The following is a 12,744-nucleotide window of genomic DNA, read 5'->3' on the forward strand; positions in this document are numbered from 1 at the left end:
CTCCTGGGAGATCCTGGAGATGCAACTGGACACAGGACAAAAGCCTGAAGGACGGGAGTCGTGGAGCAGCTGCTGGCCCATGGCATGGAGCAGAGCTGTCTGCAAGCCCTCTCTGGGCTCAGAGCAGAGGAGAGGTGTTGGCCCATCCTTGGAAGGCCCCATGGCCACGTGCTGGCCTGGACTTGGCAGCTCTGGGCTCTGTCCTGGCCAGCACGATGACGTCTCTGGGCCTCTGGATCCGTAGGTGTTTGGGAGGAGATAATGATACCCATTTCTCAGGAGCTTTCTGAGGTCTCCAGAGGAAAGAAATCACCATAAAAATCTTGTATTAGAAAGGGCTGGGGGAAATGATTTTACTGATGTCATCGTCCTGTAATTCTGCTGGACGTTTCCTGGGAAGCACGTACAGTATGGGCGTGCAGCCTGAACTCGCTGATCTTCTTGGATTATGTGTGAGTGTTTGTTCTGACCACATGCACAGGGAATCCAGCAGGGTTTGAATGGAGCTGAGTGTCCTGCCCCTGCCCAGGAACATTTCAGGTGTCAGTGAGCCAAGGGGAGCTGACCTCTCCTTCATTCCTGCCTCCACTTCTGGGGCATTTGGGATCAAGGCTCTTTGCCATGGTCTTCAGCTGAATTGCTTTTGAGTTTGCTGAGAGTACAGCCATTTGCAGACCACTATATAAACTATTTATTAATCTCCTTCAAGACCAGATATTTGGTTTTAGTGCTCAGCTTGTTCTTCTCATGCTCTCCCACAGTTCACCCATTCCCTGCTTCATCCATGGACACTTTGCTGCTCCACCAGATTGGGATTTCTCCATGTGTTTTCCCCTTGTTGTATGAACTCACCCATAAATCCTTCCCATCCAGATGCCTGCAGGGACTCCAGCCACACTTCCACTCGCCACTCTGAGCTTTACAAGATGCACAGCAACATCCCCACCTTGGATATTTTGGGATGATATTGCATCAGGGTTTAATAAGTGTTCTGTGCTTTCCTCCCCAGGTCAACATGGATTTGTGGCTCTTTCTCCTTTTGCTCGGAAGTGGCCTGATAAGTGTAGGTGCTAACAACGTTACAACAGGTAAACTGTGCTCCTCATCACTTTTTATCCCATCTTTAGGATCAAAGGAGTGAGTGAGAATGTGCTCAGTGTCTCATTCCTTCTGTCCTCCATGTAGCTGTAACAAATTGTTGGAAAGAGGGCGATGAGCTTCAGGTGCTCATAAATGGGGCCACAGCTTCAGCTCTGAGCAATATTGATCCTTACCCCCAGGGGCTCTAATGTTTGTACATCCCCATAAATAGCACCTGTTGAGGGTTTATTTTTTTGACATTTGTGTCTCCTGCTGTGCAGAGCATTTCCTGTCCTGCGCTCAGGATTTGTTGGGTGTTTTATCCTTATAGTTACAGTCACATGAATCTTCAGCATCTAAACCCCTCAGTGTGACAGAAGAGAATCTCACAGAGCTTCCCCTGTGCTTTTCCCTTCTCAGAGCCACCCACAACAGCGTCCACCTCCCCCAGGAGCCCCACCAAAGCTCCCACAGCAGGTCCTGAGGATGGGACCACACCCAACACACACAGACTCAACATGAGCACTCCGGGGACTGTTCCTACCACAGCGCCAAAACCTCCTCCAACCACAGCTGCCAGAATCTCCCCCAATGCCACCACTGGCAGCCTCAACATCTCCTCCACGCTGGGGACAACCCAGCCTGTGCCTCCAGCCCCATCCCTGCTCCCCAGCGTGACGCCGTCGGCCCCACGCGCCACCGTCCCCAGCACGGAGGCAGAGACCACAGAGAGGAATTTCAGCATGCTGGTGACAACACAGGAGACCTCTTCTGCTTCCCACAATGGTAGGCACCTCCTCCACCTCTTCTTCTTCTTCTTCTTCTTCTTCTTCTTCTTCTTCTTCTTCTTCTTCTTCTTCTGCTTCTTCTGCTTCTTCTTCTTTTTCTCCTTCTCCTTCTCCTTCTTCTTCTTTTTCTCCTTCTCCTTCTCCTTCTCCTTCTCTTTTCTTCTCCTCTTTCTCCTTCTCCTTCTCCTTCTTCTTTCTCCTTCTCCTTCTTCCTTCTCCTTCTTCTCCTTCTCTTCTCCTTCTCCTTCTCCTTTCCTTTCTCTTCTCCTTCTCCTCTCTTCCCTTCTCCTCTCTTCTCTCTTTCCCTTTTCCACTCCTATTCCCTTCCTCTATTTTCTCTTCTTTCACGCACCCTGCTCTAGTTTGTTCTTTGCTCTCTTGTTGGCTGAGCAAAATGGAGCAAAAAAAAAACCAAAAACAAAACACTTTGGGGCCAATTTCATGGTGATGCAAAACAAGAAGATTCTCAAACCTCTTCTGATGAGGTTTGTCTGACCAAAGGTTCGTACCAAGAACATCTGGTGAAAGATCTCCACAGGTAGATGATCTTTGCTTCCAGCCCAAACTATTCTGTGATTCTCTCCTTACATTATCAATTTTGTCCATTAGTTGGGCAATTTCAATCTTTAAAAGGTCCAGATGAGGGAGAGTTGTCTCTGTTGCCATCCTGATCCCATTCCCCTCTTGGCACATCATGAAAATGACCCCATAAAATGTATTGTGGCTGCTCAGTCCTGGTTAAGAGTGAAAAATCAGGCAAAAAGAGGCTGAGTTGGCCAGAAATCTTTGCTGAGCTGTTGCTCTTCAGCCATGATTTGCTCATTGTATTGTTTGAGACCCAGTTTGGATGCTGTGTGTCTCCAGCTTGCAGTAGGAGGATGGCAATTGGGATTTAGTGGGAATACAGGATTGGTAACTTGGTTGTGGTTTAGAAAACCCTAAAACAAGATGATGGTGGAGTTAATGCAGGGAGATGTCAAGTGCATATTCCTTAAGAACCAATTTCCCAAGGGATGTGTGTGCCCTCTTCCTCTGGGGATCTTTGGAAGCCACAGCCCCTGAAGCTGCAGTGAAGTTGTCTTTGCTACCAGCATGGGAAGGGATGTGGTTGGAGGAAGTTCAGAACTCAGCTTTTGTAGTGTTCTGCCACCCCTGAGCTCATCCAGCTTCCTTCCCAACCCAAATCCTTTTTGAAGGAGTCTGGCAGAGCCTTAGACACACACATGGGCCAAGTTTGGTATAAATGTAGGAGAGATGGAGGCAAAAGCCTTAAGCTGCCAATATCTGGATTTTGTAATATGATGTCTGTTCATTGAGGGGCTGAATTTATTCATTTTTGTGTCTCCACTGCCTTTCTGTGATTTGGGTTACCAGTTTTGGTGAACTCCCCTGGTGCATGCCACGACACCATCAAGGCCAGAAGTGGCTTCTCACTTGACGTCACCCCAGAGAACAAATGATCAAACCTAATTCTTTCTTTATCTCAAGTAATTTATCAAGGAACAAAACCAGTTTTAGGGCTGCCCTTGCCGTGAGGGCAGCCATAAATTAGATTTAACAGGAAATGTTGGTGTTATCATGGAAGAATTAAGTGGTGCTCCAGAAGGGGACTGAGCCAGAAGGTCACACATTGGAGGGGCAGTTCCTCCTTGTCCAAACCCACCAGGATTGTCCTGAGCCCTGTGCTGCAGCTCTTCATGGCCAGGAAAGCCAGGAAAGCCAGGCTCTGCTCTGCTCTCCCTGGCACTGCTTTGTTCCTGTGCCCTCTGGATGAGCCATCCAGCCCAGCAGGTAGAGACTTCCCTTGGCTGCCCCTCGCCCCCATCCCTGAGCCCAGCTGCTCCTAATTGAGCTCTTGGCTCAGCCACACTCTTAAAATGATTCACCCGTGTCATCTCCTGATATTTAAGTGCTAATGAATTACACCAGTGACTTGCTGGTTATGGGTTTAAACAGTAAGTTGTGTTTAGTGATGTTAAAGCTTGTGTTCAGCTCCTTGTTCTGCTGATAAAAACTCAGGATTTGTTCATTTTTCCTTACTCAGAAATTCCTTTTAACATCCTGGTTTTATAGCTAGTGTTTTAAAGGAAAGATTTACAGGCAGATGATGAGAGTTACTAAATTTGTTCCTGTCTTGGTCTTTGATCCTTCCTGACTTACTAAAATGTCTTGTTCCTTTGTTGCTAAGAGACTTTTGTTTTCTTTTTCTGCAGGTAACTCTGACAGAAGAGGTAAGAATGTTACATTTCATTGCTCTTTACTCAGTAAAAACAATTCCAGAAGCATTCTGCTATCAGAGAGCTCTCCTTAGGACTTACAAATGTGTTTTTATGAAGCCTCTCAAGCTCTTTAAAAGAGCTGGTGACACACTGATATCTTAATTTCTGTTGAGCTTTTCTTTCTAGAACGAAACAATCCCATTCCAATTTGTACATGTCCTGTTAGGAACCAATTGTTCCCGCTCTGAGAATGTCAGCACGTCCCTAGAGCTGCATGACCCAAGTCTGAAAAGCCATTCAGGATATTTCCTTTTGGGTTTGTTGTGGTTTTTTTGCTGCTGAATTGTCTTTATTGACTGTGACTTACACAATTTGATCCAAACCCATCCAGCAGATGATGGGAATAATTATTGTTCTCCTCATTCTGTTGGCAAGCAGTAACACAAATCCATTTCTTGTAAGAGAACAGCACTTTAGGGACATTTTTCCATCTCTCAGCTCTGAGAACTGGCATCTCTACCAGAATATTTGCAATTACTGATGGCTTTAGCACTCCAGGAGCGGGCAGAGCTGGGCTGGCTCCCACCTGGAGGAATCAGCTGCCTCTGTGTGTGTGTTTTCATCCTGGCTCTGATGCAAACTCTGCCTGGTGCTGCTCTCTGTGCCTGCCTCACCCAGACAGGTGCTCTGAGCATCTCCTTTTATTCCCTTCCACTTAGCAGAGGGAATAAAAGGGATGCAGGTCCAAAGGAACTCATTTGAAATTGTGGCTAAGCCTCTGCAGAAATGCTCAGTGTAATTCCCTCAGGTCTGGCCTGGCTTAGGCCTGATTTTGTGCTCTCTCTGCCATCCTTCATCCCTGCTCCTGAGGGCAAAGGAAAAAAAATGGGAATACATCTGACTTCCTAACAAGATTTATAGTAATATTGCTAATATTGTTATAAATATAGTGAGGAAATCAGATTAAATAAGGGATATTTAACAGGAGCAAATGGGACAAGGGGAAATGGCCTCAAACTGGGAGTAGGTTTAGATATTGGGAATAAAGTCTTCACTGTGAGGGTGGTGAGGCCCTGGCATGGGATGCCCAGAGATTTGTGGCATCCCCATTCCTGGAAGTGTCCAAATCCAGCTTGGATGGGGCTTGGAGCAACCTGGGATGGTGGAAGGTGGAGTGGGATGATCTCCAAGGTCCCTTCCAGCCCAAACCATTCTGTGACTGGTTTTGTGGGCAGATGTTGCCAGCTGTGAGCAGGGAGGGCCTGCCCAGGTCACCCAGGTCTGGGTGACACCTCTGCCAGCAGCTGGGACGTGCTCCCAAGCTCCAGAGGGGGGTCTGGTGGCTCCTCAGAGGGACCAGGAGAAGATTTAATCCTCCTGCTGCCTCCCAAGCTCAGGCCTGCAGTGAGTGCTGCAGCACCAGGGGAGCAGAAGGTTGAGTCCTTGTCCCCTTTCCAGGTGGATTGCCAGCACGAAGCCCCCAGGCTGGGGCTGGAGGAGCTCTGGGGGGGTTGGCAGAGCTCAGCAGGGCTGGCAGGAGCAGCTGGGACCCTCCAGCTCCTTTCCTGCCTGGGCTGGGCTGGGTGGGAAAGCTCCAGCTCCTCAGCCCACCAGATGTGTGCAAAGAACAGCTGCAAAAAAAAACCCCAAAACCTCCAAATTCCCTGCGCCCTGCTGGCACACCCATCCCTGCCCTCAAATCTGCATCCTGCAGCTCCAGCACTGCTCAGGCTGAGCTTAACTCCAGCCAAGGCAGGAAAAAATGGTCCAACAGTGATTTAACACCACAGGTTTTGGCATGGCAGCTCTTCTTCCTCTCCTGCACACAGGATGGAGGTGGTGGCTGCGCTCAGAAATCTCAGTGAGGGGCCAGGGCTGGCTGTGGTTTGGCCAAGACCAACCTGTTCTTGGTTTTGGGATGGGGAATGCCAAGGCTCATCACCTATTGAGGTGTGCAGGAGGCAGAATTCCCAATAAATTCCTTTTGGGCTGTGGGAGAGGCAGAATTCCCAATAAATTTGATTTGGGCTGTGGGAGAGGCAGAATTCCCAATAAATTCCATTTGGGCTGTGGGAGAGGCAGAATTCCCAATAAATTCCTTTTGGGCTGTGGGAGGTGCTGCCACATTAGGGCAGTAGATGAGAAGGACAAAAACATGCAAAACCAGGATAATTCATTTTTTTATTTGCCACATTGGGCCATTACCTTGAAATCATGACACAAAAATAATGTTTTAATAGAAATATTTAACAAATATTTTAAAAATCATATGTTTTAATAGAAATAACATTCCCAAACCTCACAGGACAGAGGAGCAAACACAGAAATACAATCAGAGTGCCCTTAGGTAGCTCAGAGATGGACAAAATAAACCCCTAGGAGCAAAAAATAGGGAAATGGACAGAAATTAGGGAAAATAAACCCCAGCTAAGGAAATCTGCTGGCTGAAATTGCTGAGCCACATGGAGAGGGATCTGCAGGGAAATGGATGCACAGAAGGTGGAAAAGTCTTGAGCCCTGCAGCCTCTTGGGGCTGTGTAGAACAGTGTGGTGGCCCCCTCAGATGGAGGGAGCTGATGGAAAATGGAAATATCCCCAGCTGGCATGGCTGGCATCCACATTTATCTGAAAAAATGCCCTTCAGGGCCCTTCTCCTCCCTGGCTGGAGCTGCTTGGCTTCCAACCCATCTGGGGGATTTGCCAGCACCAAGCACTGATTCACTGACCTCCAGCACGAGATGGAAATGGGTTATTTAAAGGAAAAATAAAATCTGTTGTGGGTCATGCAGGATGGGAGTGTTTCAGAGTAATTTCAGTGGTTTTGTGAGGGAATTGTGAGGTACCTGCCCTTGAGGAGCTTCTGCAAGGGAGCCAGACTGGGTCACACTTGGGGGCCTGGTGGAGTCTGAGCTCTCCTGCTCTCTGAACTCTGTATTTCCAGGGAGGAAAGGGTAGGAGGTTGGACTAGATGGTCTCTGGAGGTCACTTCTAACCCAAATTATTCTGTAATTACAGAATTGTGGAATGGTTGAGTTGGAAAGGAGCTTAAAACTCATCCAGTTCCACCCCAGACACCTTCCACCATCCCAGGGTGCTCCAAGCCCATCCAGCCTGGCCTTGGACACTCCCAGGGATCCAGGGGCAGCCACAGCTGCCCTGGGCAGCCTGGTCCACACCAAATCTCACCCTTGGAGCTGTTCAGGTCCCAGGGGCAGCAGGAAGCTTTGTCCTCTCGTCCTGTTTGACAAAGAACTGGAAGCAAAATTGGTGGTGTTCCAAATGTGGGGTCTTGGAGAGGTCACAGCTTTCACCCATTTAATCTTATCACATACTAAACATTCCTTACACCAAACTCATGGGCCTGCTAGGAACTTCTCTGGACAGAAAATTTTGTAGATTTTTTTTATTTTTTGTAGATTTCCAGCTGACAGAGGAATTTTCTGCTGGTGGCTGCTGGGCCACCACGTGCACATTCAGTTGTGCAGAAGGAACCCCAAAAAAACCCAGTCCCAATTTTCTCCATCACCCTTTTCATCTGCAAGGTCACAATTTCACAGTGACCAACTCTTGGAGAGGATTGAGGTTCTCTGAGTGGTGGTTTCAGGGTTTAATCTGACCTGGGAGTGTCTGAGGCACATGATGCTCACTCATCCTTTTCTGTTTTCACTCTCAGGCTGGAAAATTGCAACATCACTTCATGCTATTTATTATTTATTATGTTTTTATTACTAATATCATCATCAGAATTGTTCTTCAAGCAGAAATTGTTAAATGATGGCTCTGGATGTTTTCCAATGCCCATAACCACACCTTTCTCTTCCTCTTGCAGATGAGACTCCCATTATAGCTGTGATGGTGGCCCTGTCCTCCCTCCTAGTCATAGTATTTATTATTATTGTTCTGTACATGTTGAGGTAAGAGCTGCTTTAATGCTGGATTGCCTTGTTTGACAGAAATAATTCCTCAATGAACAGGAATGAGCCTTTTGTGCTGTCTCCCAAGCTCTAAAGGCTGACACAGCTGGTGCTTTGAAAAGAAACCTGGAAGGACATTGAATGAAAATGATGTTTGGGGTTATCTGGTGAATGATGCTCATTCCTTTCTCTGCAAAGCTGCTCCTCCTGTAGGGAATTCCTGTTCTGCCTTTCAAAATGTCACTTTTAGCAGGGTGAATTGAACTGAAGCCCTGTCAGTGTGGGGAAAAGCAGGTGAGGCTGCAAATGATGGATTGAGTAATCCAGGGAGGCTGAACACAAATGTGTTTCAATGTGTTATTCCTTGATTCCCATCTTGATAGCAAGCAGGATCCAATATCCAGACTGTTTGGGATACTAAACCTCACATGATCCCTGTGCACCTTTCACTGTGAATGGCAGGAGCTTGTGAGGAGTGATAGTAATTTAAATTAAAGCCTTCTTAAGTCCAATTTTTAGAAATAAAACCTTCTTAGGTCCATTTTTTAGAATCCAAGCATCTGCCCTGCTCAAAATTAAGCATTCCCTGCTCCTGAAAGCATAACTAAGAATGTCTTTATTCACCTGCAGTAAACATTTTCATTTACTCACCAGTTTGGTGATTCAGTAAGCCTTAAAAAAAAAAAGAAAGAAAAACCAATTTCCTTAGCAGTGGAAAACTCCCCTGTGTCTCCTGGCTCCAGGCCTGCCCTCACAGCAGTGAACCTGAGGAGAGTTTTGCCTCAGGAGTTCAGCAGCAGCAGCAGAGTTTGAGCCCTTCCCACCTGGCTTCCAGCCCTGAAAGAAAGGGTTTGTGTTCACTGCCCAATGATTCAGCAAAACTCCAAATTTCAGGCAGAAGGAGTGTGAGCAGCTGCTCCCAGTTAACAGCACATGGAGCAGGGATTTGCTGCAGGACAGAACAACCTGGGCTTTGTGTGCTCTGCTGGGTCAGCCCAGGGAGCAGGGACTCCTTGGGGTGCCCTCTGGAAGGAGCACCCTTAAAGCTTCTCCTGGTTTCCAGCTCTCCCTGGGCTCCTGCAGCTGTTCCAGATGTGCTCAGTGAAAAGCTCTGCTCACAGGCAGGGTTTCAGAGCTCCTGCAGCCTCCTGGACCCACCAGCTCACCATGAAGCCTTGAGAAAGTGTGGCCAAAAAAAAAAGGGAAAGAGCTCTTTGGGTGCTTCTAGGTGGTTGTGATTATGCTCATAAATTCTCACCTGTAGTAAGTTGAGTCAGTGTGCTGTTACCAAAATCATCCTTTATTCCTGTGTGGCCTTCTCCACATCATTGTTGTTCTTTTTCACACAGTAATAGGCAGCTGGATTAAATCTGTTTTGCATATATCCCTTGAGCAAACTATATATAAAGAGTTTTCTTCCATCATAAGGAAGAAGTGAGATATTGCTACAGAAGTTTTTTCTGCTCTTTATATTTTTTCTGCTGTTAGATCAAAGTAAAAAATAGGTAGAATCTGAACCAATAACTTCCTTTCTTCAGAATTTCAGATTTTTGCTACCTTTGAGTGTCCTCCTCCTTTTGTCAGTATTCGTTCTTACTTAGGTCTCATCTGGGAGGGGACCTGGGCTTCCTGCTGGGTATTTACTGACTTTTCCATCCCAATTCTCCTTGGCAGGTTCAAGAAATACAAGCAGGCAGGGAGCCACTCCAACTCCTTCCGTCTGTCCAACGGCCGGACAGACGACACAGGTGAGTCCCCCTGCTGCCACACCGGCTCTCCCCACCTCTTATTTTTGTAGGCAAATATTTTTTCATTTCTATTTTGTTGTTGTTGTTGTTTCCTGACCTCCTTTGTTCCATGTTTTCCATGGGTTTGGCAGACTTTCACAGAATGAAGGTTTATTTCCCAGCTTTCGTTCCACTGGTTCAATGTTTGCCCTCAAGTGGTTGATATTAAAATGGGTGATCACTTCCAAAATCACTACTCACATTCCTCTTGAGTTTTCACAGTGTTTCTTTGACTCAAATGAGAACCTTTTTTGAAAAAAAAAAGCCGCATCTTTGGGGAGTAATTAAATATTTTTCTGCTCTTTCAGATTAGGATGGTCTTTGATTAAAACTCAGATCTTCACACTAACTCTGGACTCCAGACTAACATTTCCAGGAGAAAAAAGGGAATACATTTATTTTCATTATAAAAACATTTTTGTACCTCCTAAACATGCACAGATGCAATTTTAAAACCTTGTTTAATGTTTAAATTCTTCTGCCCCTGAGCTGTGAGCCAGAGCTGACACTGAGGGTCTGAAGTTGGGCATCAGCATCCATGTGTAGGCACTCATTAAGGTCTGAGGAGGCCTCTTAAACTCAGTTCAGATGCTTTTTCAGCACTCCTTCCACATAAACCAAACACCTTCTGAGAAGCACTAACTGGAATTCAGCACCTTTTTTATTTTATGTGGGCTGCTAAGACCTTCCCTGCCATCTTACCTCGCTGTAAACGGAGGTGTGAACTTCATAAACGCTCAGCTGTGTTGGTGTAACCCTCTCGTGGCCTTTCTGGGCTCTGCTGAGCTGCACAAGCAGCAGCTGCCTCTGCTGTGCCCTCCTGGGAATTGTTTCACAGTGGTGGTGCCAGACTTTCCATGGGAGAGAGGGAGAAGTTGGAATTCAAAGCCAGGTGATCTCCAAGCCCATCACTGGCTTGTCCTCAGTGCCCTGTCCTGCCTCTGGGACAGTGTAGATCCCAGAGTGTTAAACATCATAGGATCTCTGATTTTTTGAGTTTTGAAAAGTCCTTTGCGATCATCCAATCCAGCAGCACTGCCAAGGCCACTACTGACCATGTCCCCAAGTGCCACATCCACACAGCTTTTGTATCCCTTAAGGGATGGGGACTCCACAACTGCCCTGGGCTGGACACCCTTTCCATGAAGAAATTTTCCTAGATGTCCAACCTAAACCTCCCCTGGCCCAGCCTGAGGCCGTTCCCTCTCCTCCTGTCCCTGTTCCCCAGGAGCACAGCCCGACCCCCCGGCTGTCCCCTCAGAGCCACAAGGGCCCCCCTGAGCCTCCTTTACTCCAGGCTGAGCCCTTGCCCGGCTCCCTCAGCCGCTCCTGGGGCTCCAGACCCTTCCCCAGCTCTGTTCCCTTCTCTGGATATCTTCCAGCCCCTCAAGGTCTTTTTGTGAGAAGCCCAGAAGTGTCCCCAGGGCTGGAGGTGCCCCAGCAGTGCCAGCACAGGGGACAGGCACTGCCCTGGCCCTGCTGCCACCCCAGTGCTGCCACCAGCCAGGTGTCACTGTGCTCAGAGCAGCCTGGTCTGGTGAAAGCCATTTGGACCAAGATGCTCTTTAACACCCCCTCCAACCCAAACCATTCTGTGCAGACACAAGGACAGCCCTGAAAGTGGCACATTTGGGGTCCCTGTGCTCTCCTGGGCCTGGCTGGGCAGTGCTGGCCATAGGGCACAGCTGGTGGCACCTGTGACCCCCATGTGAGAAACAACTGCTCACTTTGAAAATTTAAAAGAGTTTATTAAACTTTAAAAATACAGCAAAAGGACTATATAAGGAAAAATGCACAGCACTGGGAGCTGCCCTTATGAGTACCACACAGCCAGTTCATCTTCAAGATGGATGCTCATCTTTTATACCCCTGGGGTTGCATCAGCCAGCCCTGGCCCCTCCCAGAGTCTGTCATTCAGCTCTTCTGTGCCATTTATCAGTGCAAACTGCTTTCTTGTCACTGGATTGGGGGTCAGGTGTTGCCCTGCCTCGCCCCCTCAGCACCCCCAAGCTTTTCCATTCCCACTGCCCCATGCCAGGGACACCTGTGCAGCTTCTTTGTACCTGTCCTGGACAGCCCAGGGTGTGTGATGGCAACAGTACAGGGGGAAAGGGAACTGTGGGGAGAACAGGGGACATCTAAACCACAATAACATAACCATACATCACTAAAGCTTTTCTTAATGTTCACACAATAGTCATCCCTTGATTGCCAGAGCCAATTTTCGCCGCGTTTCCCTTCACAGAGAAAAGCAAGGCACAGTTCTTCCCAAGAATATTTCTGGGTTTTCACATTCTCTGAACCTCAAAGAAACAAAAAACAATTCTTATCTCATTTACTGTTCCTGGGTTGTTCACAAGTGGAATGCATGGTGGAAGATTGTTCACCTGAAGGGAATTGATGCTTGGATTCTGGTGTGAATGTTTTGATTCGCTGACCAGTTGAATCCAGGTGTGTGTGTCAGCTGACAGTCACGAGATTCTGTGCAGTGGAGTGCTTGGCAGATTCAGTTTAGATGTAATGTAATATAATATTATATAATATCATATCATGTCATATTTATATATATAACATGTATATTATATAATATTGTATTATATATAATGTATATAATGTAATATATATTATATATAATATATTATATCATGTATACAATTTAATATAATATAATACAGTATAATAAAGTCATTAATTAGCCCTCTGATAAGATGAGGTTCTCCTCAACATTCCTCCCTGCCCCTGGGGGTCATCTTGTTTCTATAGCATTTTCCATCCATTATAGTTACTATAATGTTACTATCCATCCATTATAGTTACTATAATGTTACTATCCATCCATTCTAGTTACTATGTTACTGTCCATCCATTATAGTTACTATAATGTTACTATCCATCATTATAGTTACTATAATGTTACTATCCATGCATGATAGTTACTATACTGTTACTATCCGCC

The 12,744-nt window shown here is 46.7% G+C and overlaps 1 protein-coding gene across 2 annotated transcripts in view; it reads left to right on the forward strand.

The window, feature by feature from the left end:
* Positions 1-12,744, forward strand: part of PTPRA (protein tyrosine phosphatase receptor type A) — a 100,804-nt gene that overhangs the window by 68,783 nt on the left and 19,277 nt on the right. For both annotated transcript variants that reach the window (XM_064712019.1, XM_064712020.1), the window contains 5 exons: positions 1,010-1,088; positions 1,501-1,866; positions 4,082-4,099; positions 7,917-8,001; positions 9,676-9,749. In XM_064712019.1, the coding sequence (XP_064568089.1) occupies positions 1,010-1,088; positions 1,501-1,866; positions 4,082-4,099; positions 7,917-8,001; positions 9,676-9,749 (622 nt within the window). The remainder of the gene's footprint in view (positions 1-1,009; positions 1,089-1,500; positions 1,867-4,081; positions 4,100-7,916; positions 8,002-9,675; positions 9,750-12,744) is intronic.

This window comes from Zonotrichia leucophrys, chromosome 4, assembly GCF_028769735.1.
Source record: "Zonotrichia leucophrys gambelii isolate GWCS_2022_RI chromosome 4, RI_Zleu_2.0, whole genome shotgun sequence".
Taxonomy (NCBI): Eukaryota; Metazoa; Chordata; class Aves; order Passeriformes; family Passerellidae; genus Zonotrichia; species Zonotrichia leucophrys.